The sequence below is a fragment of the Heteronotia binoei genome, chromosome 3, assembly GCF_032191835.1.
Source record: "Heteronotia binoei isolate CCM8104 ecotype False Entrance Well chromosome 3, APGP_CSIRO_Hbin_v1, whole genome shotgun sequence".
Lineage (NCBI taxonomy): Eukaryota > Metazoa > Chordata > Lepidosauria > Squamata > Gekkonidae > Heteronotia > Heteronotia binoei.
In genome coordinates, this window is record NC_083225.1 from 47798669 (window position 1) to 47825543 (window position 26875).

At 43.4% G+C, this 26875-nt stretch overlaps 1 protein-coding gene across 10 annotated transcripts in view; it reads left to right on the plus strand.

Annotated features, from left to right (window-relative positions):
- The first annotated feature begins 5714 nt into the window (after positions 1-5714).
- The window catches only part of ATP11A (ATPase phospholipid transporting 11A), a 274169-nt gene continuing 253008 nt past the window's right edge, over positions 5715-26875 (plus strand). For 9 of the 10 annotated variants that reach the window (XR_009555173.1, XR_009555172.1, XM_060233726.1 and 6 more), the window contains exon 1: positions 5715-5986. Coding sequence is in view for 8 of the 10 variants with exons in the window: in XM_060233726.1 (XP_060089709.1) it covers positions 5948-5986 (39 nt within the window). In the remaining 2 variants the exon portion in view is untranslated. The remainder of the gene's footprint in view (positions 5987-26875) is intronic. The other variant, XM_060233725.1, reaches the window with a different exon arrangement.

Here is a 26875-nt window from a genome sequence, read left to right on the forward strand (position 1 = left end):
TGCATATAATACAGAATACTTCACATGCAATAATATAATAATAACACAGTCTAACTATTTGCAACTACTATGGCCCCCTCAAAATCCCACCCCCATAGGGGTGGTATCTTAAACAGGGCAGTGATTGTGTATGAAATGTTCATGATACATTTTCCTGAAACCTTCTCTTTGGATGAACAGAGTAAATAAAACTCTGCTGCAGTGCTGACAGGTACACCTGTTTCTTTCAGGTAACAACCTATAACCATTTAAGATTCTGCATATTAAGACGACACCATTTTCAATATATTTTCACAGCATGAGCATTTAGCTTACAGAATACAAATGAATGGATCATCTCTTTGCTATATTTTCAAGCACACTTTGGTACATGAAGCTGCTCAAAGAACTGACAGAGCAATGTTAGAAATAATAGTCTGCAATGCCCCAGGCCCCCCCCCCACCAAAAAAAAAAAAAGCCACTTGATGTGTTACCTTGCCAATATGTGCAATGCATATTTTTCAGCATGGTTATGGTAGTAGGATCACCTTTTCCTCACACAACACATCTGATGAATTGCGCTCTGTCTCACAAAATGTTTGGAATAAATGTTTGGTATTCAAGATGCTACCAGATTCTTGCTGTTGCTAACATTTTACCCAACTGGAATTATTTTTCATTGTACATTACTGGTTTAGAGAGCAGAAAACATAGAGCCAGTGTTGTCTACTAGTCAGAATATCATATTAGAACCTGGAACAAATAAGATTCAATTAGGGTTGTTAACCTCCTGGTAGTGGCTGGAGAGCTCCTGCCATTACAACTGATCTCCAGCTGAAATAGATCAGTTCCCCTGGAGAAGATGGCTGCTTCAGAAGGTGAACTCTAGGGCACGATACCCCATTGAAGTCCCTCCCTCCTCTCCCCAGACTTCACACCCAAAATCTCCAGGTTTTTCCCAACCTGAAGCTAGCAACCCTAGTTTGAATCTTCACTCTGCCTTAGAAGCTTTGCCGGGTGTTCTTGGGCCAGAAATACACTATCAACCTAATCTACCTCACAGGGTTGTTATAAAGATAAAAATGGAAGCAAAGACTGTGATGTAAGCCACTTTGGGTTCCCATTGTGAAGAAAGGTCGGCATAAATGAAGCAAATAAATAAATAAAACAGGGTGACTTTCCATTCTCTGTATGGGCAGTAAAAAAGAAGGCATTCATTCCACTTTATACCTTTTCTGACATGAAGATCTGAAAAAAAAAAAAACACACACACACACATATACATTTGTCACTCAGCTCTTCTGTTTTGGTAAAGACATTTTTAGCTCCTAGTTTTCACCTGGCGAATTACAAGTTGCTTAAGATGTTCCCTCAACATTCTCCTTAGGCTTCTTTCACTTTGTCCTCCATGCAGTTTTGCCTTCTTCGGGGCATTCTCTCACACTCCCCTGGGCTTCACTGTTATGGCTTGCTGGCAGTTCATGACATTCCACCTGCTCGCAGCTGACAGCTGTGTTCTCTTGCTGCAGCCTTCAGTCCCACTGGGGGTTTCTTGTGAAGAAAACTGCATCTAACTGAGAAAAGGACCTTGAGAAATCATATTAACTGACATCATATGAAGTGCAGGCTTGCACATGGTATTAGCTGGGGTGTGCCACTGCACATAAAAGATAAATGCTGATTATGTTGGAGACTCTAGGCAGAGTTTATGTGGTAGTTCAGCTTAATCTACTTTAAATCTGCTTTAAATATGCAGACGGGGAGTAAGAGTATAAACAAAAGTTCAGTGCAGAACAGACAGGTATTCTTCTTAATACTGAATTCCAGTACCAATACATCTTACCTGGGACAATACGTGACTTTCAACTTGACAAGTGATCTTATACTCTAATTTTAGAAATTAAGACAACGTATTAAAAATACCTGCCTTTGTTCCACACTGAACTTCTCTAATTGGGACAGGATGATAGAGCTTGAATGGATGTGAGCCATTTGCTGTGTCACAGAAGGACAGTTCCATCTTCGTATCTTGTGCTGTATTTCCAGGAAAAAAACCAGTGATTTTATTCATGTGCAGAGCTGGTCCAAGGGGTTTTTTTGTGCCCTAGGTGAATTATGACTTAGCCCTCGCCCCACAGTGAAATGAGGTTTAGAATTAACTTTAACTTGTATTACCTAACATTTGAAATAAACAATGTAAATATAAAAATACATAGTTTATGATTTTTGGGTACTTTTCATTAACCCTAGAAATTCTGTTCTGCCTTATTTGGTGCCACTTACAGACTGACAAACTAGGTGATTGCCTATGTGGTTACCCTGGTCCTGTTCTTGTGCACATTACATGGATTGACACAAAAGTATGTAGAGGTGTGAAAGCATATCAGCATGAAGAGTTCATAGCATGGTTTCCCATTTAAAAGAAGTGACGCCCCTGTGTGAATAAAGCTGCCAGGTCTATGACCAAAGAGATGGCACCTATACTTGAAAACGTTTCCAGGCATAATCCTTCCTGCTCCTTTCCTTCACTAGTCTTCTCACTCATCATGTCCCCCCACCTATAGAGTCTAGCAGGTCCCTGATCTGGCAGAAACAGATTAAAGGAATATGTGCCTGAAGAAGCTGGCAAAGAACTGATTTCAGTCTGTGAGAAACAGCTAAGTTTACCTTTTGGCTTCCAAACCATTTCTGCTTGGAGCCAAAGTGGTGAGGCCAGGAAGAATCTTCCATTGTTCATCAGATGGTTAAGCCATAAATCCCAGTATTGATGTGAGGACCACTTCAGAAATTTGTTTTTCCCCTCATCAACTAGAAATAATTTTTAAAAACCCTGACGTAACATAATTTGCAAATATAGCAAAAGTTTATTTTGCCACAAATACATAAGCAAAGTTAAACTGAAAAATATACATAATATATGTCCGTAATTCCTCTCCCACACACTTGTTATTTCCCTGTCAGAGCTTATAAACAAAACAAAATAAAGCACCCTGAAAGGACTGGGTTTGACACATGATGCCTGAATTTTAGACAACTCATTTTATCCTAGTATAAAGAGAGGATTTCCCCCAAAATATCATCTTACCTTCATTCCTGAAGGAAATGACTAATAACCATTGACTTTCCCCTCCAAAACCGCCTTACCACAACTTTAAAATAAATGTCTTGTCAAAATTATTACAAAGAACAGTGGGAGAGAGCACAGCGATTGCATGTTCTTGACTCACTCACTACATAAATCCATTGCTTTCTGCTGGTTAATGTATTATGTATGTCTGAACTGAGGGTTGTTAAGAGCCACCAGACAAAAATGCCTTGGGCACCACGAGTTCTCTGGAGCATCAAGCGAAATGGAATCACTTGACCTTCCAAGCCCCATCTTCCCTCCAGGTGGATTGGAGCCCCCAGAACTGGCCCTCTCACAACAGCCCTGCCTGAATTTGGGATTAGAATGGCATCTTGTGATTCTGCCACATTTTAATCCCACCCTTTCTCCAAGGAGCTCAGAGCAGTGAATATAAGGCCTCTCCTCCACAATTTTATCCTCACAGCAACCCCCACAGCTCAGGGCTGGATTAATAATTAGGCCAAGCAGGCACAGGCCTATGGGCCCCCATGCCTTTGGGGCCCCAGGCCAGCTTCTCGCCCCGGTTTCCCCCTGCTTGCAGCCCTCCCAGCCTGCACACGCAACCAGCAACTGAACCACCCTTTGCCCTGACTTGCCTGGTGTGGCTGCTGCTGGTGTCATCACCAAGTTTGCCTCTCTCTGCCTTTTCCCCACAGCTTTGTCAAAGGGGCTTTTGAGAAGGTGCCTGCAGGCTGCAGCAAGGCTCACAGGCAGTGGGCTGGCCGCTCCAACTGAGATAATTTCCAAGAGGGCCCCAAAGATTCTGACTCCCTAGGGGCCTCCACAGGGTTTAATCCTGTCCTGTGAGAGCTTAGGCTGAGAGAGGGACAGCAACTTTCCCTAGAGCAGGGGTGGCCAACGGTAGCTCTCCAGATGTTTTTTTTGCCTACAACTCCCATCAGCCCTAGCCATTGGCTATGCTGGCTGGGGCTGATGGGAGTTGTAGGTAAAAAAATCTGGACAGCTACCGTTGGCCACCCATGCCCTAGGGGAACCTAGTAAACTTGAACCAGGTCTTCTTAGGGTGCTCTCCCTGTCATACTGGCTCAGTCTGAAATATCTAACACAATGCATTTGCAATTAATAACAAAAGTTCTTTCTCTCCAGCCAGGAATTGGCTATTTGGTGTAGTGCTGACTCTTATCTGGGAGAACTGGGTTTGATTCCCCACTCCTCCACTTACAGCTGCTGGAATAGCCTTGGCTTAGCCATAGCTATCTCAGGACTTGTCCTTGAAAAGGCAGCTGCTGTGAGAGCCCTCTCAGCCCCACCCACCTCACAGGGTGTCTGTTGTGGGGGGAGAAGATATCTGCAGTCTTCTATTTTGGCATTGTGGCCGATGAGGGAAGATGTGTAAATGAACAGTATACAAATTGTCACAGCAGCAGAAGTTGGTTAAACACATAGGTAAACAGAGCTTTCTCTTTATATCCCCCTCCTGCAACTAACGCGGCTTGCAACGCTAGTGTAGATTTCTTGGAACTGTATTTCGTAGCTTCCAGCAGACTCAGAAGCTTGCTAGCACTTCGATACTCCCCTCTGTCCCTCGGGCATTTATCCCTTCTGACGCTCCCTCCAGATGCATCCTAAGAGGCTTCAGCAAGCCAGAATCGCTGTAGTCAAGGAGCTGCAGAGGAGAAAAAGCGACGAATTCCCTCAAACACGCCAGACCCTTCCCTTGGTCTTTTTGCTGTGCCCAGGCATCGAACTAAGCCCCTCTGGTCGTGGGCTTCTCCCTTTTCAATCCCTGGATCTGGGCAGAAGTTGTGGCCAGCGTAGTACAATTCCTCGTTCACATACGTGAGTAGCCACCCCAACGAGAGACCTTGGAGACAACAGCAGTTTCGCGTCTTATTGGACAGACAGGTGCATCTGCGAGCCCCGACTGGCTCTTTCCAAATTATGGGACGGGGGGAGCCTACTCCTCCCCGCAGTGATTTCAAGAGCCCCTCGGACAAGCTAGCTCCCCCCTCCCGCAAAAAAGACTTGCTAGACGAGGGTAAAGTTGCTGTACAGTTGTCGAGTTTCCCCGTGGGGCCAAAGACTGAAAAACAAACGAAAACAAAACCCTCTCCGTTTCTAAGCACAAAGCACCCTCCTCTGCTCCCCCATCGCCATTGCACTCTCCCAACTTGAGTGGGTATCATGATGGACGGCTGGTTGTGAAATCGGTTCCCTCGTATGCAATCAAGCCCAGGCACAAGGCAATCAGCTCGCCGGCGAGAGCGCTGGGGTGCAACTGGGGGCTCGAGGGGTGTGTGTTGTTCCACAGGCGGAGAGGCTGGAGCGCGCATGCTCGCCCGCTCGGTATGACGTGAGCAGAGTGGCTAAGCAGGGGAAGATCAAAGCGCGAGCGGGGAGAGGCGAACCGGCTCGCGGGGAGCTTCTTTGCGCGGGAATCAGCCTGACAAAGGAAGGGGGGGAAGTTTTTCTGCTGAGGGCAAAGCCAACAGACTGCCCTGCCGCCCGAGTCTCTTCAGCCCGACGGTGTGCGTGTTTTCTGCCGCCGTTTTTTCTTCCCGAAGCGAGTAGTTGGGGCGCAGCAGGCAGGGACGACTGGCGGGGCATGGGGAGGCGACCCCGGACGCACGCATGAGTGGGCAGAAGCTAGAGAGGGAAGGCAAGGCGCCCGCCCGCCTAGAAGAAGCCCCCCGACGAGGCGCGGGATGGTGGCGCGGCGGCGATGAGGCAGAAACTTCGGCGTGGATGTAGGAAGTAGAAGTGTGACCGCGGCGAGGTAGGAAGAAGCCTCCCCCTGGCTGGAGCCTGCGCCCGGAGGAGAAGGAGCAGGCGGCGGCGGTGCAGGGGGAGGCTGAGCCGGAGCTGCCCTGCGCCTCGCCATGGATTGCAGCCGCCTCAGGACTCTTATTAATAGATATGTAAGTACCCTGCTGCGGCGCTTCACCCCTCGACCCGGGGTTGGCGCTGCCTTCCTCCGCCAGGCTGAGGTTTGCGCCCTGCTAGGTGTGCGCCGCGGCGCTGAGCTCCTGCCTGCCTCGCTTTCTCTGAACGTAGAAGCGGCCTCTGGCGTGAGTCTTGCCGCGCTGACCCCTCGTTTCCTAGCATCTCCAAGTCCCAATTCAAGTGCCGTAGGAGACCCTTTATTAAGCCCATGGAAATCACCGCAGCTCGGATCGCTTCCCTAGCTAGCGCTCCGGCCACTTCCTCATTCCATCGAATTCCCCAAGGAGGAAGGATTAAAGTTTGAGATGGAAGCGCTTTCCACCACAATGCTGCCTTTTCCCCGAGTACAGCTTTCTTTTAATAGGATCTAGAGAGTGAAAGTCTCTTTTAAGTTTCCATATAATTTATTTCCAAATACGTGGGTTTAAGAACTGCCTTTTCTACTCAAAACGCTAAAACATCAGGTGAATCGTACTTCGATGTTAAGTGCAGCAGTCTTCTTCATCTTTCCGTAGTCTTTACCCCCGCCCCCAGAAGTAGGGCCAGTTGTTGCATAAGATCACAACTGTGCAGCTCATTTCCTGCATATTTATTTGGAAGTTTGTCTCATTGTGTTCAGTGAGGCTTACGCCACAATAAATTGCATTGAGGTTCCTTGCTGCATAATATGAGTAAACAGCGTTTCTCTTCCGACTTCTTGATTTATTTTTCTTCCCACAGCTGACAGCAGGGCTCTCCTTTTGCAGTTTGAAGATGAAAAATATTTGGAACTAACCAAATAGCAGTGGGTGGCATTTTTAACTGGGAAGGCAATATGTGTGTGTGAGAGAGAGAGACTATGAATATTTAACTCAAGCATATAATTATACTTGTAATTTACTCTCATAACAGACTAGACGCTCATAACATTAACTTTCATTTCTGAAACTTTCCTAAATCCTTTTAAAAATGATTTTTAAAACACCTCAAAGGTTGTTCCTGAGTAGCAGCAACAGATAAATATCAGAGGAATAGTTTTACCATTATACCTGTGCTAAACCTGTTCCATTGCTGGAGCTTATTTCAAGGAAAATGTGTTCTGGATAAAGTTTGTTCTACTTTATATTTGGATTAGGGTATTCCTAGACATGTATTAATGGAAACAGGTGTTCTATTTCTCTTTTATAGTAAGTATAGGTTGCTGACCTGGATAGCCTCAGTCTAGTCCTGGCTCATCAGATCTCAGAAGCTAAACAGGGGTAATCCTGGCTAGTATTTAGATGGGAAATGACCAAGGAATACCAGTGTTGCTATGTACGGGAGAGACGTGCCAGTTTATATTTCATCCATCACTTGATTAAAAATATTGTGCTGTTATTCAGAGCTACTGAAAGGGAAAATTTTAATGTAGTAGTGTCTGATGTATATAAACTTTTATGTTGCATGCTACATAATAAGACTCTGGAGTCCATCTTTGTAGGTATAGTTTATATGCCACTCTTCTATCTGAAGCATACAGTAAGTGATCAGTCATGAGCTTGTTAGTCTCATGATTTGCACTGAGGTCAGAACAGAAGCTTTTGAGACATATTACACATTGTTGTCTGTAGCAGGCAGCAGTTGTTTAGCTGACTGTGTTTTCCTGAACACACTGATACATTGTGAGATTCCTTAATGAAAGTCAATGTATTCATTTAGTTTGAAAAGCAGCTAAAGTCAGGGCAATAATAATAGGGTAGGTAAACTTCTCTCGTAACTATTAAGTTGGGTTTAATTTCATGTTTTGGGAAAGGCCCTGAGCATATCGGTTTTCCCTCATGGCTCTGGCCTTTAGAATAAGAGCTGTGTGTACTCCAGACAAAAATAAGTTGAAATCTTCTGTAAAGAAAGGCTTCATTGTGAAGTCTGTGTGCAAATATGTGCCTGTTCTCTGGTTTTAAGCTATTCTGCCATTGTAACTATTGCACATGGGAACAATTTACTTTGTGATGCAGTGAAATTCTGCTCCTAAGCGCTGGCAATCTTGTTCAGTATCTCCTCTTTGAGACACCTGCAGGTATTGCTTACGTACTTGCAAATTATGCAGATGCTCTTAGGAGGTTGAGTAACATACTTAGTACTGTGTTCTTGAGGGTTTCCTGCACTCTAGTGGAACTGCAGTACACGCATAGTTCTAAATATGTTAATTAGCTTCTTGATTTACAGATCAGGTGAGATAAAATTGTTGGACTTAAGTGTATCACAGATCTTTTGTGTATTTGCCAAGTGTAGTGTATCACAGATCTTTTGTGTATTTGCCAAACAGTCAGTTCCACTGGCTTCTCTTGAGGCTTATTACAAAAAAATGTTGCTACTTTCATGTTTTTTGATTCTGATTCTGCATTTGGAATTTTATCCTAAGTACCTACTTATTAATGCACAAAACTTTGGGATGAGTCCCTTGACCTTAATCTAGGGAAAAAAAACTGGATTTGGGGGAGATTGGGCTGAACTGTTTTGTGGGCCATGGTGAGGGTTACAATTACCTCAAGTCCTTCCCATCCTGTCGTCGCTCCCACTGCATCCTTCCTTGGCGTCACCCACCAGACCTCCAGCTACATGTATTGCTGTGCCAATCAAAGCCCCTTCTGTCTGCCATGATAGCTACTATGGCCTTTGTGTCTAGAGATAGTATACTTTTGAATATCAGATATTGGGGAAACACTGTTGCTCTCGTGCCAGGCTTGCAGCTTTCTGGAGGCACTTGGCACAGAAACAAAATGCTAACTTACCTGGAGATAAATAACTTGCCTGAGGTCATAGAGTCCTAAATATTTCTTTGACCCTGTGTTTGTTGTTGCAGTCTCCATGTTACAGAATGCAGGTGTTGAGACTGAGATACAGGCTAATTGCCTAAGACCACAAACTGAATGAAAAGCCAGGCTAGGACAGGAACTGCAGACCTCAAGCTGCTTCCCCTACGGTTCATTTCCCCATAAAGCACTAATTCCCTGACTTCTCCAAAGGGGAGAGAAATTCCCATTTTTATTGGTTACCAATTCATGGGCCTGACCCGGATAGCTCAGGCTAGTCCGAACTCAGAAACTAAGCAGGGTTGGCCCTGGCTAGTATTTGGATAGGAGACCTCTGTGGAACACCAGGGTCATGACATGGAGGCAGGAAATGGCAAGCCACCTCTGAACATCTCTTCCCTAGAAAAGCCTGTGGAATTGCCGTAAGTCAGCTGTGACTTGATATCATTTTCCACCATCACCAGTTCATGCCCAAAATGTATGCAATTCACCCAGTCCTCTTCCCTAGCTGCAAGCTTCCAGTTTGAAGGAGTGGAGCCCGGAGATCACAGCAAGTGTAAACTTTAGAAGATTATGATATTGGATTTATGTCTCACCCTTCACTCTGAGTCTCAGAGCAGCTTACAGTCTCTTTTACCTTCCTCCCCCATAACAGAGCTATATATATGTGAGGTGGATGGGGCCGAGAGAGCTCTCACAGAACCTGCCTTTTCAAGGACAACTCTGTGAGAGCTATGGCTGACCCAAGACCTCCAAGTGGAGGAGTGGGGAATCAAACCTGGTTCTCCCAGATAAGAGTCCATGCACTTAATCACTACACCAAACTGGCTCTGCTCTCCAATCTGCAGCCAGTCAATGTGCAGCTTTCTTAGCTTACTTCCACTATAATGTCCCTCAAAGCTCTGTCTAAGAATCACTGAGGCACCAGTGCAGCACAGGCTGAATGGGAGACAGTAGGAATGAACCCTGTAAAACATCCTGCATTTTGTTGGGCCCTTGGTCTATCTAAAAAAAAAAACCCTGCCAAGCCATCATTTGATCAGAGACACAGAAATGTCAATTAAGTTATTGTTGTTCTGTTTTTGTCTTGCCTTAATGTGGTTAGATCAGCAAGCTGCGTTATGTGAGTGTTAATGGCCAGGCTACGTGCAGAGGATGGGGAAGGGAACAGATCTATGAATGCTGTGCTTTTAGCTGTTCATTTTCAAAGAGAAGTTGCATGCTGCTCAGCCACATTTTATCTATATCAGTTGGTGTATCTCATGATGTGTGGTGAGATTGTTTGTCATGTTCCTTTTCCATTCTTCTGCCAGAGAGTTCAGAGGAGCACACCTGGGGTTATTCCCATTTATCTTTCAAACAGCCCTGTGAGCTAGGTTGGGATAAGACAGTGATTGGCCCAAGTCACTGGATAAGCTTAACTGTTGAATGGAGAGTTGGAACTTGGTACACTTCAGCCACTGCACCTTACTGTCCACCATTCTAGGCGTTAAAGCCTCTGAGTCTCCTTTCATGCTTACTGTAAACAAGTGGTAGGCAGTAAGGAAAGCAGCCCCATGGCAAAGAGTAGTAAGCTGCAGTACTGCAGTCCAAGCTCTGCTCACAACCTAAGTTCAATCCCAGTGGAAGCTGAGTTCAGGTAGCCGGCTCAAGGTTGACTCGACCTTCCACCCTTCTGAGGTCTGTAAAATGAGTACCCACTTTGCTGGGGATAAAGTGTAGATGACTGGGGAAGACAGTGGCAAACCACCATGTAAAAAGTCTGCCAAAAAAATGCTGTGATGTGACATCATCCCATGGGTTGGTAACGACTCGGTGCTTGCACAGGGGACTACTTTTATCTTTAAGGAAAGCAAGATACCATGAAAATAAGTAAGAACTGCAGGGAAAGTTAGAGAATAACACTCTGGTGTATGTTTTGTTAGCTGAGCACTGTACACTGTACACATTTGCTAATCTTCAGTAAGTAGGATAATGAACAGCTTTTCAAAACACAATGGGCAGCTCTGCAAAAATGGATCCAGTAACAAGATCAGCCCTATGGATTTAACTAATAATTGAGCCTCTTCGATGGGTGGCAGATGTATTATGGTGGGCAGATCAGACGTATATAGCTTAATTTTCAGATGAATGGAAATGTAGAAGACTGTTTCATGTTACTGAAGTCCAGGCCTGTAGCTACAAGGGGGCCTTTGGGGGCACAGCCCCCGGACTGCTAGGCAGAGCCCCCTGACTTGGGGCCCCTAACCAGCCTCCAGTGCTTCGGCTGCATTCTTCTCCATTCTGCTGTTATCATACACAGTTGCTTCTGCTTGCTTAGGGGACGTGATCATACACAGTTGCTTCTGCTTGCTTAGGGGCTGGAAGAAATCTCTGACCCCTCAGCAAGCAGAAACAAGGGGGTGCTTTCAGCACCCAGGACTGAAAGTTAAGCTCCAAGTTGCTTTTGCTTGCTTAGGGGCTGGAAGAAATCTCTGACCCCTCAGCAAGCAGAAACAACAGGGCATTTTCAGCACCCAGGACTGAAAGTTAAGCTCCAAGTTGCTTTTGCTTGCTTAGGGGCTGGAAGAAATCTCTGACCCCCCAGCAAGCAGAAACAACGGGGCACTTTCAGTGCCCACGACTGAAAGTTAAGCTCCACGTTGGGCTAGAGGGTGCCTGCAAAAAGAGGCCATTCTGGCCCTCAGGTGGGGCGGCAGGGGTAGGGGGTGGATGGCTCCTTTGTAGACAGGGCAGGGTAGGCTGGCGCACACAAGTGGAGGTCCCGGCTGCAGTCCGGGGCTGGGGATCAGTGGAGAGGTGATGTTCGCCTGCAGGGGTTTTCTGGCCTGGTCTCACTGGCCACCCGAGCAAGGGTGGGAGCTGCGCTTGGGCAGCCTCGGCTCGCCCTCCAACAGGAAGAAATCTGGATTGGAGGTCTTGTAGCCCCAGAAGTCAGTTGCGACTTGGTGGCGCCTTCCACCCCCCCCTTTGTCTCGTCGGGCTTGCCTAGCTGGATCATGCTACAGGTAAGGGCAGGAGACCGTGCGGCATGTATCTAAATCTCTGAGTGGCTCCCCACCAGAGCTGCTGGAAGAGGGGTGGAAAGAGATCACCTTGGGGCAGCTGTGGGGAGGGGGGAGACTGTATGGCAGAAAGCTGGCAGCTTTCCTCCTCAGCGGTGGTAGGAGAGAAGGCCATGGAGGTTGGGGCCACTGTGTGCCCCCTGAAAAAAATCAGGGCCCCTCAATTCTTCAAATCCTGGCTACGGGGCTGCTGGAGTTGTGTATCCTTAAATAAAACTGTATGAACTGAGCTATACAAACATGAAGCCTTCTTCTGTGGCTGTGCTATGCACATGACCAAGAATTCAGCATTACAGTGTAGCCTTTGGAATGCAGAAACTTTGTAGCCCAGACTGTAAAGTAATGTTTCCAAATTCCACACTATATTCTTGTATTTAAGGCTGAAAATATCTCTGCATGAACCAGTTGTTACATTGTCTATTTTGGTTTGAATCCCTATGACAGTTCAGAAAATGTGTTGCGCATAACACCATTGGTAAGCACACAGGGAAATGTTCACAGCTTCTTGCCCCTACTTTGTGTGCATTTCGGATAAACTAGAAATGCACTTATTTAGCATGGTTTCTGGGTTCATGGAAACAGCCATCTGCGGAAGGAACTGACTTACGAGGTAGAAGATGATAATGATGAAGATGATACTGGATTTATATCCCACCTTCCACTCTGAATCTCATAGTCTCAGAGTGACTCACAATCTCCTTTATCTTCCTCCCCCACAACAGACATGATGTGAGGTGGTTGGGTCTGAGAGGATTCTCACAGCAGCTGCCCTTTCAAGGACAACCTCTGCCAGAGCTATGACTGACCCAAGGCCATTCCAGCAGCTGCAAGTGGAGGAATGGGGAAATCAAACCCGGTTCTCCCAGATAAGAGTCCACACACTTAACCACTACACCAAATGTGTAGGAGTGCACATGATTTACAAGCGGGACCTGCCCTAGGCTGTCTGGAACCCTAGGCAAGGCTATCTTCTGGTCCCCCACCCCCCCTGCACTGATAATATTACCAATTTACATGGAAGGGCGTCCAATTTGGTGCCTTCAGAAGGCTGACACCCTAGACAGTTGCCTAGTTTGCCTAGTGACAGAGCCAGCCCTGTTTACAAGGGCCTACCTTGTTCATGGGGACTGTGCATATAATAAAACAGAGTAGTATAATATCACATGAGGTATGTTAGTATTGTACTGCTATTGGTGTGTGCAGCATCCTAAAGGGCAGATTCCTACAATAACATTTTATAGCTGGGAAAGCAAACATTGCTTCAGAGACTTTGTTGTCGGTGGGTGAAGTGAGATCTTCTCCGAGGTAACATACATCCATGAAGTCATTGGGCAGGGGAAAGACTGTGTAGAAAGAAAGGAGCTAGTAGATAAAAATAGATTAAAATGTGGTGAATTTATCAAGCTGGGTTGTGAACAGACTTTCTGCTTTGTATTGTTATCAGGTAGTCTTAATAAAACCTCAGATTTCATGTACACGTAAGAGAAATGTATGGCAAAATCCAACACACACACACACACAAATGTTTTTCATTTGGTTAATTCTTTTCAGATCCCAAGTTTTCCAGTTGTTGATCTTAGCAGTAGATTAAGAGTTGCATACAGTAACTCTGAAAGTAAGTAGCCAGTCATCTAAAGATCCAAGTCTTTATTTTGTATGTTACAGCACAGCAGTATCAAGGTTGAATTTTAAGGATGCAAGTTCAAAAATCAAATAACCATGGGACTTCTGGGGGCTGGAAAATGGAGAGCTGAAGTGCCTCTCATAAGGTAGGCAGCTGGAACCTCTGTGTGGGGGGGGGGGGTAGAGAAGGCAATCTAATGCCTACTACCTACTTTTCTCATTCAGAGAATAGTCCAAGACACGCTTGGGAAACTTGGAGGAGATTTACTTTGGCGGAAAGGGAGCTCCGGAGGGGGCTCCTTTAAAGCTTTGAAGAGTCTCCGGCGACGAGTGCGTTACATCATCTGCAGAGGGTCTCCAAAGTCATTAAATTGACAAACTCACCAGGATCCAGCACCTCTATACTACAAATGACATCTGGATTACTATCAGGGCGGGGTCTACTTGGATAGCCACTGCAGAAGGTATTGATTTTTATCTTTCACTCCGGGACTAAAATAAGGATTTACAAAAATAATTAAAAGGTGGCAAAAAGACTATAGCATGCTCATATAAAGAAGAGGAGGAGGGGTGAATTTGGAATTATTTAATATTAAAGAACATGTTTAAAAGTGAAAAAAAGAGAATGTTTTGAATACTTGCGGTTTCTGAAAAACACCCCCATCGTCACAGCATTGCTGGTCAGTAGAATTTCACAGGAAGTGACGTTTTGTACCATCGTGTGATTTGACTACCAGCGAGAACGGGACTTGGAGGCAAGAAAAGCAGGAAGTAACCATTGGAAGAAGGTCAAATTGCAAGTCAGCCAGCCTACTCTAGGACTGAAAAAACATAGAAAAACATTGGCGGCCATTAAAAGAAGGGCAAAATAAAAAAAAAATTTAAAGTGCTTGGGACTTTAAAAATGAGTGGAACTGGTATATTTGGACATTATAAAGTTAATCCTACTGGACAGTACTGTTGAAAGCAACTATAGAGGCCTAAAAAGGAAGAATTTTTTTTGAAAAAAGGGGTTAGAAAAGTTGCGACCGCCATTTTAGATTTTTTTAAAAATTGAAATATTAATATCTCTGCTTGGGGGGCCCCTAGAGCAGCGATTTTAGGCTCATTGGAAAGAGCAAGTCTTGCTCTTTTAAATCTGATACATAGTTTTCAATTTGTTGAGATCAAATTTTCGAGCATTTTTTTAATGTCAGATCACAAGCCAATACATACAAGGGCCATCTCAATGGAAAAGATGCAGGAGCAGTTAGAGGCTATGGAAGCAAGGCTGATGAAAGGAATGAAGACGCTCAAGAAAGAAATTAAAAAGGACATTAAAGTTAGTACAGTAGCTCTAGAGAAAAAATTTGGAGACCTTAAAAATGAACTGTAGTAACATCAAAAAAGGGGATGAGGTGGAGAAAAAAGTAAAAGAATATGATTCCACCTTAAAAAGTGTGCAAGAGAAAGCTGTATTGCAGGACTGTAAATTGATGGAAAACCTGGTACGTCTGAGAGGGGTACCTGAAAATGAACATGATCTGAAGGACTATATAATAAAAATTATTGTGGATTTTTTGAAAGATGATTTAGAAACATCAAAATGCCAATATGACTATGTGTATAGAGTCAATTCCCTTTATGCCAAGAAGAATAAATTACCAAGAGACGTAGTAGTAAAATTTGTGACACAGGACATGGTGGGAAGAATTATAGCCAAAAGCCTTGGAAAAAACTTTGTGGTGGAAGGCAGCACAGTGAGGATAATGAGAGAGCTGCCAAAGATAGTACTGTCTGATAGAAAGACTTATAAAAAATTAACAAGAAAACTATGGGACAATGATATAAGGTATAGATGAATTTTACCAGAAGGTTTGAGTTTTGAACTCCAAGGCAGAAGGATTACAATTACAGGTGTACAAGAACTGAGAAGATTTTTGGAAGAACATAAAGAATTTGGCGACACAGCTTAAAGAAGAAAACATAATGGATTACAAATTACTATCTTGGAATGTAAATGGACTAAATTCACCTCAAAAAAGAAAAGCAACATTTCAGTGGATTACAAAACAAAAATGCAACATAATTTGTCTGCAAGAAGTTCACATTAAACAATTGGATTATAAATTTTTATGGAATAAGCAATTGGTTTTGAAATTTCATTCATTGGCTAAACAAAAAAAAGAAAGGTGTACTTTTTTATATTAAACAAGAATTGGAGCCAAAAGAATTTTTTAAAGACAATGATGGGAGATATTTAGCAGTGGAAGTAACATTAAATGCAAAAAAACTCACTGCTGCTGGAACTATATGCACCAAATGGTGCAAAAGACTCTTTCTTTAAACAAATAATGCAACAGCTTGACCAAGTTTCATATGAACAAATTATGATAATGGGAGATTTTAATGGTTCAATTAAAAATACATTGGATAGATCGGGGAAGAAAAAAAATAATAAGGAAGGGAAACTGCCAAAATCTTTCTTTGAATTAGTCAAACAAGAAAACTTGGAGGATTTTTGGGGGAAGTTCAACTCTGAGGTACGGGACTATACCTTTTTCTCAGCAAGACATAACACTTTTTCAAGAATTGATATGATATGGTGTACAAAAGACTTAGGACTTATAACTAAAACACCTAGGTGAGAAGGGCGGGGTATAAATCTTAATATAAATAAATAAATAAATAAATAAAAAAAATAGCGATTCTTCCTAAAGTAAGAACAGACCACAACCCATTAATGTGGTCAACAAAGTTGATTAAAAAAACCAGAAGGTGGAGGTTAAATGAAGATCTACTACAAAACAAAGAAATAGTGACATCTCTAGAAAAAGAAACTAAAGCTTTTTTTCAAATAAATGAAACTGAGGACATGGACTTTTTAACGGTATGGGAAGCATATAAAGCAATGATGAGAGATATTTTAATCACATTGAATAATAAAGATAAAAAAACCAAATGTTAGACATTCAAAATGAAATAAAGAAAAAGGAAATGGAATTAAGGAAAAGACCTGGGAAGCAAAAAATTATTAGGGAGATTACAATGCTACAGACACAATTGGGACATCTGTTAAACAAAGAAGTAGAGTGGAACTTGAAAAGACTGCAACAGAAATCTTTTGAAGGAGCAAATAAACCTGGTAAATATTTCGCTTGGCAATTTAAAAAAAAAGAAAAGAGTTAAAATTATAAGCAAAATAAAGGTTGGTGAAAAAGAAATTGTAGATCAAAAAGGAATAAAAAGGGATTTTTTAAAATACTACGCTAAATTGTTTAAAAAATCAAAAATAAGTAAAGAGAAGTTGGAGGTATATTTGCAAAGAATTAATGTGACTCCACTAACAGAAAACATGGGAAAAGTTTTAAATGATCCAATAGAAAAAAAGGAAATTAAAGCAGCAATAAATGTAATGAAAATAGGGAAAGCATCTGGTCCAGATGGATTTACAGCAAAATTTTATAAAGTCCTCAGAGAAGGTTAACACCCAAACTGCATAAATTGATGAATATTATAAGAATGGAGGGGAAAGTACAGAATACGTGGAAAGAAACGGTAATTTCTTTGATTCTAAAGGAAGGTAGAGATGTCACTGATGTAAAAAATTATAGACCAATTTCATTGCTAAATGTGGATTATAAAATATATACGAGAATACTAGCAGAAAGACTTAAACAATTTTTGATGAAGTTTATTAAAGAAGAGCAAGCAGGATTTCTTCCAAGGAGACAAATAAGAGATAATATTAGAACTGTTGTAAATATTGTAGAATATTATGAAAGACATCCTGAAAAAGAAGTGGCGCTATTCTTTGCAGATGCAGAGAAAGCTTTTGATAATTTAAATTGGGACTTTATGTTTGCGGTGATGGAAAAATTGAGATTGGGAGAGAATTTTATTAGAATGGTGAGAGCAATATATACTGAACAGTGGGCAAGACTTTGTATTAATACAGATTTAACAGAGTATATGATGATCAGCAAAGGAACAAGACAAGGTTGCCCTCTATCTCCGTTGTTGTTTATAATGACTTTAGAAATTTTGCTGATGCAAATACAGGAAGATAAAGAGATAGAGGGACTGAAATTGAAGGGATTTTCCTATAAATATAGAGCATTTGCTGATGTTATATTCATAAATGAAAACCCATTAAAAGTAATGCCACTGCTCTTGAGTAAAATACAAGAATATGGAGAATTGGCTGGATTTTATATAAATAAAGAGAAATCAAAAATTTTGTGTAAAAATATGAGAACTGAAAAACAGAATTGCAGAGCTCAAAGGAGTGTGAAGTTACGTCTAAAGTAAAATATCTAGGTGTGGAAATTACCATGAAAAATACTGACTTGTATAAAAATGCTTATGAAAAGTTATGGCACAAAGTGGAAGAAGATATATTAAAATGGAATAGACTCAATTTGTCGTTATTGAGAAGAATAGCCGCAATAAAAATGAATATTTTACCGAGAATAATGTACTTTTTTCAAACTATTCCGATTCTGAAGGATAATAAACAATTTAGTAAATGGCAAAGGAAGATTTCGGAATTTGTGTGGGCTGGGAAGAAACCAAGAATTAAAATGAAAGTGTTAAACAGATGCTAAAGAAAGAGGCGGATTTCAACTACCAGATTTAAAACTATATCATGAGGCGGTGTGTTTGGTGTGAAGAAAAGAATGGATAATGTTGTTAAATAAAAAACTTTTAGCATTAGAAGGACATGGAAACAAATTTAAGTGGCATGCATATATGTATTATGGTAAAAGTAAAATGGACGGCTTCTTCTCACACCATTATATAAAATATAAAAAATATGGAGATGGGAGAAAGTCGTTGTGGATAGTGCCAACGGAAGTAATAAGAATATATGCTGAAGGTGAAGGAAAGTGGCTATCATATGGTCAAATATTGAAAATCCAAGGTGCAGCGGCGTAAGGAGGGGGGCGGGGGGGCAGGTCGCCCCAGGTCTGGGCGTCTGGGGGGCCCCTTGGCAATGCCAAGGGGCCCCTCAGAAGCCGGCTGCCTAGCGTCCCCGCCGCCGCCACTCAAGTTGCCGGCGTCCCCGCCTCCGCCATCCGACCGCCTCCCGGCCCAGCCCGCCTCCGTTCTCTCCCCCCCCCGGCAAGCGCCAAAAGCGGCGCGCCCCCGGGCGCCGGCCCGAGATGCCTGCCGCCCGGAGCGACGATGCTGCACTGCAGCGAGGAAGCGGAGTGGCGGGGAGGGGAGGGACCCAGAGAGCCCAGCTGCCTCCTGCCGCCGCCTTCACGCTCCTCGGCCGGGGAGGAGCCGTGGCGGCAGCTGCGGCAGGAGCACATTGAGCGGGCGAGCCGGCGCAGGTACCGTATTCCCCCGCCACGACGCGCAGCCCCAAAGGGCGGGGGGGGGTCCCGAGCCGGGCGCTGCATCGTCCTGTATATGCAGCATCCTCCTGTATGTATTTCTGGCCCCACCAGCCTAATCTACCGGCAGTGACCTCCTTACAGCTTACAGAGGTGGTTTGCCATGGCCTGCTTCTGCATAACAACTCTGGGCTTCACTGGTGGTCTCCCATTCAAGCACAAAGCAGGGCAGAGCGTTTTAGCTTCTGAGATTTGACAAGACTGGGTTAGCTTCTCAACCAGCCAGGGCAGGCCAAACGTCTTGGGGTCCTCACTAATTAGCCCTTCCTTTCATGCAGTAGATCGCACTGTTCCTGCCAATCTTCTTAGATCATAAGTGGTCAGAATACCAGGACTTTCTATTATGATCCAGCTCCTCCTACTCATAACATGAAGCATGTGGGGGGAAAAGATCCCCCTTCTGGCCCGTTTGGAAGAAGACCCAAAAAATCTTACTTGGCCCTTAAAAGGCTGGATAGCCCAGGCTAGCCCACTCAAAACAGCTCTTGGAAGATAAGTGGGTAAGAAGCTAAACAGCTAAGTATCTATTGTCCAGTACTTCCCGGTGAGCGAAACCCCATCCCATCAGCTTCATTGATTTATTATTTTATTTAAATCACGTCTAGGCCATCTTTCCATCCAAACAGGGCCTTCAAGGCTTTTTAGCACCGCGCTAAGAAGATATTATTCTCCCAAGTTTTTCATGACTGTTGGTTTTTAAATTTATTTCTGATCTGCTTCATGCTCCTGCTGTCTCTTTGAAGGCTACTCATTGAATTTGTTGTAATTTTATGGATGATTAATGAGGGGTTTTTCTTAAAAAAACAAAAACATTAGTCTCGTTGGAGATCCTTTGAAAACTGGGATAGAGCCGGGCGCTGGGGAGGAGCCCTGCGGTGCCGCTTGCCAACTTTCCTGGGAGGGGAAGCCAGAAGTTCGAGTTTAGGAGGAGGGAGACGCGTGGCGCGGTGGGCGCTTCCGAGCCGGCGGCCGGGAGCGCCACCGGCGCTTCCCAGTGAGAGTTCCTGGGATCGAAGCCCCCAACTTGCTCAGAGCCCTTCATCGGATCCGACGCCGCAGTGAATCCGATTTCAGTGTCTGGGTTACTGGCAGGGTTTCCTCTAAGCCGGGGGTGGCTCTTTGACATGTCTTGGGTGGCTCTTGAAGCTCCCACTGCCTTGTTGGCCCGCTTGGAGAAGGCATTGCTCTCTTTCAATCACTTCTCCAAGCCAGTTGGTGGCTCGGAGAATGCGTCTAAAGTTAAAGTTGCTTTCTTTCCACCTCTCCCTCCTCCCATTTATTTGCCTGCCCGCCTTGTGTCTTGTGTTGCTCTCGGGCATTTGAACAGTTCTAGGTAGGAGGAGAAAAGGAGAGGCAGAGGCGGTTCCTTTTTTCCGGCTCTCCAACATCTGCTTCCCACTGGAAGATGATGAAGAAGATGAAGATATTGGATTTATATCCTGCCCTCCACTCCGAAGAGTCTCAAAGCGGCTCACAATCTCCTTTCCCTTCCTCCCCCACAACAGACACCCTGTGAGGTGCGTGGGGCTGAGAGGGCTCTCACAGCATCTGCCCTTTCAAGGACAACCTCTGCCAGGGCTATGGCTGACCCAAGGCCATTCCAGCAGGTGCAAGTGGAGGAGTGGGGAATCAAACCCGGTTCTCCCAGATAAGAGTCCGCACACTTAACCACTACACAAAACTGGCTCTCCAAACTGGAGCAAGGTGGTTTCCAATGCTGAGAAAATTGTGGGCTATCCGACCTCCAAGTCTTCTTTTATATTTGCAAAACAAAGCAGCGACACAAAAAAGTGATGCCTAGTTCTTGTTTTCTGTGTGTAGGCTATTTCATTATGTCACAGGAGGGACAAAAGGGGCTCAGTGGTGCCCAGAAGAGGAAACAAAAAAGGGAAGTTACATCACTTCCTGTTTCCAGCAGGGCTCCCTTGCAAGTGGTGGCCATCTTGCGGAAGTGACATCACCGGAAGTGACATCATATCCTGTTTCTGGAGGCGTGCACACACATAGGGGGGCCCACATAAATCTTGGGCCCCGGGCCCCCAAAGCCCTAGCTACGCCACTGCCAAGGTGGTAGAATCGAGTTAAAGATGGAAGAATTAAGTAACAAATATGATTGGTTTCAAATTCAACAAATTAAAAACTTGGTGGAAAGTGACATTAAAAGTGAAGGAATAAGAAAAGAGCAAATGAAATTGGAAAAGGTTCTACTTGGAGACAATGAAAAGTTGATTTCAAAACTATATAAACTATTACTGAAATGGTCTACTGAAGATGAAGTAGTAAAATCTCAAATGATGAAATGGGCAATTAATGTTAATAAAGAAATACAGATGGAAACATGGGAATATTTGTGGAAGAACTCTATGAAAATTTTGACATGTTATAGTATCAAAGAAAACTTATAAAATGATGTAGGTAGGTAGGTAGGTAATTTTATTTATATCCCGCCCTCCCCGCCGGAGCAGGCTCAGGGCGGCTAGCAACATCATTCAGTTATACAAAAAACAAAGTTACATTTAACATTAAAATTCTGATAAATTTAAAATTAATTAATTAATTAATAATAAAAGTGCTAATGCTGCTTGTTCTTTTTTATGATGGCGGTAATCATTAGCAACTACTTTCTTCGTCAGCGAAAGCCAGTCGAGGTGGTATGTCGAAAGCCAGTCGAAAGCCATGTACAGGTGGTATATGACTCCTAAAAAGCTAGCAAAGATGTACAATATGCCAGTTAGATGTTGGAAATATAAAGAGCATGAAGGTTCTTTCTACCATATGTGGTGGACTTGTGAAAAAGCGAAACAGTTTTGGCAAGAAATTTCTAGAATCTTGGGATATGAATTTAAGAGAACTCCAGAAACTTTCCTATTGGGATTACAAATGGAGAAATTTCCAAAAGAAGATAGAACTGTTATTTGGTACTTGCTTTCAGCTGCTAGGACATTATATGCGCAGTTATGGAAGCAAGATAAAATACGAGAAAAATGGGACTGGATTGTAAAAGTTATGTCATGGAGTGAAATGGACAAACTGACAAGAATCTTGAGAGACTATAAGTTAGAGGGATTTAAAAGGGATTGGGATAAATTTAGAAAGCACATAGAAAAAGAATGGAAAATAAAAGGACACTGGGTGATATTTGAGAATACCACTTACGTTTTCAGAAGAAGAAAGAAGATGAATTATAACAACTGGGTGGGACTTTATAAAGAATAAGAAATAGTGTTTTCTAATTTCTTTGCAAAATGATATATATATATATATTTCCTTTTTATTTCTTATTATTAAGATTCTTTTAAAGTTAAAGATACCTTTTGATATTAGAAGTTTAGGTAATTGACACCGGCGGAAGTCAAGATATGGGAGGAGGGGAGGAGGGAAAAGTGTAATGTATGGGGAAGGTAGTAAGTATTTTATTAGAACTGGAAATAATTACCATATATTACCAAATAAAATTGTGTTTAAGAAAAATCAAATAACCATTAATAGTAACAATAACTGGTGTGGCAGTCTTTTTTTTGTCATTGCACAATGATACTGTGATGCAGGTGTCAGCTTTTTTGGGGGGGCAAGCTAGGTGTTGTAAGCAGATGGGTCTAATGAACTCTGATAGCACTCTCTTCATTAAAAGCAACTTGAAGAGTGGATGATCTTGACTGGAAAATGCTTAATCCATTCATGGCTTGCTTGTTCCAGGTTGTCCTTACCTTTTACACTGTACATCCAAACTAAATGTGACAGAGTCCGTGTGGCCATCATAAAAATGCTGCTGCCATTTTAAAATGGCCCAAACAGACTTACAGTGATCCTAAACAGACTTGCAGTGAAACAGGCTGAGGTGCTTCTGTCCCCCCGCCATCTTTTCAAGTGCTGAAGTGGCCCCCACCTTTCTGTGGCAAAAATGCTGGGCTGCAGGCCTATCAGAATTGGGTCCCTTTGTCACATGGTGGTGGCATGCTTTTAATGGCTAAGCCATAACATGTAGTTTTATCTTCAGGTCTTTGTCTTCTTCTCAGAGGAAGGGAGCTGAGAAGAGTGAGGTTGTTTCCTATACATGCAGTTTGGCTTTTAGGAGCAGGTATGAGAAGAGTGTAAAGCCAGGGGCAGATAAATGTTGTATTAATAGCAGCAAATCAATACTTGCATTGCGATTCTGTTTAGGGGTGCTGTGTGAGCATGTCATCGTGTTGCTGAGACAAGAAATCAAAAGTTTCTTAGGACAGTTATTCCTGCAAACTCCATGCATTTCCAGTCTGCGTCTTTCCTTTGGTGACTAGGACATATGGAATCACCTTCTAAATCAGTTTGAGATAAATCAAGATGGGTAGCTGTGTTAAGTCTGTCTGTGGCAGGGTATGAGCTTTTCTGAGTCAGTGCTCACAAATTTGTTAATCTTTAAGGCATTACTGGACTCCTGCTCTTTTATTCTAAATCACTTTGGTTTCTACTGCCTAATTGTCCCCAGAGAGCTAGCAACAAGGCTGTTTGAAGGCTCAGGTGGGGACCTCTCTCATCTCTCCTCCCTACAAATTATGTAGTGGTGTTGAATTGAGGAACAGGAACAATTAGTGCTGTTTTATGGATTGCACATTGGGTGAGAAGAATCCATACCTCAATGACTTTTGGCCTTCCATTTCCAAGGCTGTTCATCACTTGCATCAGGAAGGGCTGTATTCTCAAGAAAAGTGGTGGTGATCATCTAACACATATTTTGGTGTGAATCTCTCCTAAGAGCTACAGGGTTAGTACATTATAGTGTCATTGCACTTGCTAAACTGTAAATAATAGAAATCAGACACAGTAGTTTTCTGTGAAGAAGAAGAGTTGTGTGGATTGATTTTATTGTATATTGTTTTCAATATTCTATGTGGTTTTTAACTGTTGTTAACTGCCCTGAGCCTGTTAGGGGAGGGTGGGATATAAATTTGATAAAATAAAGAGTTGGTTTTATATCCTGCCCTTCACAACCCAAATGAGTCTTGGAGTGCCTTACAATCATCTTCCCTTCCTCTCCCCATTACAAACACCCTGTAAAGTAGGTGGGGCTGAGAGAGCTCTGAGAGAGCTGTGACTGACCCAAGGTCACCCACCTTGCTGCATTTGGAGGACTGGGGAATCAAACCCATTTCTCCAGATTCATGTCCACTGCTCTTAAGCATCACACCACACTGGCTCATGAGAAATGTATGTGAGGTATGGGACTGGAATCCTCTCCAGATGATGTATCTTTGGCATCTGCTTGTTTGATTTTTATGGCTGCTTTTTAGCTTATGGATCCCAAGGACATGGACAAGATCCTTGGATATGTGAGACCTACCACCTGTTTTCTTATCCCTTGCCTTTCTTGGCTGATAAAAGCTGCCAGAGGGAAACTGGCTGAGTGAGTAAGGGGCATGGTAAATGCTTCCTTGAGAGTGGCACTTGTGCTGCCTGCACTTAAGGAGGCAGTGATAAGACCAGTTTGTTTGTTTTTGGGGGGGGGGGGAAGTACCTGTTAGAAAATTTCTGGTCAGTTGCCAATCTTCCATTCTTGGGTAATGTGCCAGAATGGGTTGTTGCTTTTCAGCTCCAAGAGTTCTTGGAAAAGAGTGATATTCTGGACCCATTTCAGTCTGGCTTCAGGCCAGGATTTAGAACAGACTGCTTTGGTCACCTTGGTTGATGACCTCTGTTGAGAAATAAACAGGGACTATGACCTAACTAGTTCCACTGGATCTCTCAGTGGTCATATCCTACTGAGCTGCCTCTCAACACTGGGGCTAAGGGGGTACCATATTACAGTGGTTAAAGTCCTATCTGGGGAGTCACTTTCAAGATTGTGTTGGAAGATTCGTGCTCTGCCTCATGGCCATTGGCCTACGGGGTGCTGCAGGGTTCCATCTTATCCCCCTGCTGCTTAATATCTGTATGATGCCAGTCATAAGGAGGTATAGGTTACAATGTCATTTGTGGATGATATCCAGTTCAACCTTGCTTTTCCGCCTAATTCCAATGATCCTTTGATGTTCTGAACTGGAGCTTGGAGTCAATATTAGGCTTGATGATGGTGAACAATCTGAAACTCTTATCGTGACAAGACAAAGGTTCTTTGGGTTAGAAGAAAGGCATACTAGGAACTTCAGATCTCCCCTGTCTTGGATGTAGTGTAATTATAATCCCCTTGAAAAGCCAGGTTCACAGCTTGGGAGTGCTGCTTGACACAGTGGTCACCTTAGAAAACTGGGGGGGGGAGGGGTTCTGCTGTGGCTTGGAGTGCATTTGCCCAGCTCCATCTGGAGAGTCAGCTGCATCCTTTCCTGGGCAGCCCGATCTAGCCATGGTGATTCATGCCTTAGTTACGTACATCTAGATTGAACTGTTGCAGTGTGCTCTACCTGGGGTTTCAAGAGTGATGGGAAGCGGCAGCTAGTGCAAAATGCTGCAGCTAGACTGCTGGTGGAGCCAGCTGTCAGGAGCATAAGTCTCCGATACTACAACAATTACACTGGCTACCAATCTGCCTCCAAGCCCAATTCAAGATGTTGGTTTTGTCCTTTAAAGCTCTACATGGCTTGCAACCAGGGTATCTGAAGGACTGTCTCTTCCCATACATTCCAGTTTGATGTAGTGGTTAAGTGTGTGGACTCTTATTTGGGAAAACTGGGTTTGATTCCCCACTCCCCCACTTGCAGCTGCTGGAATGGCCTTGGGTCAGCCATAGCTCTGGCAAAAGTTGTCCTTGAAAGGAGCAGCTGCTGTGAGAGCCCTCTCAGCCCCATCCACCTCACAGGGTGTCTGTTGTGGGGGAGGAAGATAAAGGAGATTGTAAACCACTCCGAGACTCTGAAATTCAGAGTGGAGGGCAGGATATAAATCCAATATCATCATCATTCCTGCCTGAGAATTAAGATCACGCGGAGGTGCCCATCTGACTGTTCCATCCCACCAATTAAAGATGCTCATTTGGTGGGTACATGAGAGAGGGCCTTTTCTGCAGCAGCCTCACAATTATGGAACAACCTGCCCAGGGAGTTTCCCCAGGCCCCTCTTTGTCTATCTTCAACAGACAGTTGAAGACAGTTTTACTTATGACTGCATTTTGAATTAATTTAACTTTTATTATTGATGGTCCTATTGAGTTTTTAGAACTATGACTTTTATGAGTTTTATATATATATTTTTAAATAACATTTGGTTTATAGCATAAGAAACCTTGATTCCTGCATGGGGAAAAAAGTGGCAAGTTTTTTTTTTAAAGAGTATCTGTACAACAGTGTTGTGCCAAGCTATGAAACTGATATGCAGCAAATTGTTTCAGAGCTAGGTTGCACAGACAGCAGTTTAAGTGGTTTTCATTAACAATATCATTGTAAAAGCCAGTGGCCTAGAAAAGTAATGTAATAATAAACATAAACAGTAGAATTTCACCTCTTGTGGGTGAAAGTAAAGGAGCTGCAGTTTGCCACATCACTGGAAGGATAGAAATCTTCAACCTCACCACTCAGATTCGTTAGTATTTGGGGTGGGAAGCAAGTTTGGCTTCAATTTTTGTGCATCCACTTTAGTTTCTCTCATAAAAGTGAAAGGCCCAGAATTATTTTTGTCCTTGAAGGTAAATCTGTGCCTTACAGGCTAGTCTTTTGCTAACCATTCATGACCAATACATGTTGTGAGTCTTGGGTCAATGTCTGCTTATTACAAACTTCTGGGACAATTCAACTTATTTGCATCAGTTTGTCATTAACCCCATGATTTACAACTTGTACAACATTTAAACTGATTCAAGTGCCAGCATGGTGTAGTGGTTAACAGTGGCAAACTCTGATCTGGAACAACATGGTTTGATTCCCCACTCCTCCACATGAAGGAGAAGAGAAGAGACTGGATTTATACCCAGCCCTTCACTGCCCAAAGGAGTCTCAGAGCAGTTTAAAATCTCTTTTCCCTTCCCCTCCCCACAACAGACATCCTGTGAGGTAGGTGGAGCTGAGAGAGCTCTAACAGAAATTACTCTTGAGAGGAACAGCTCTGTGAGAACTTGTGGC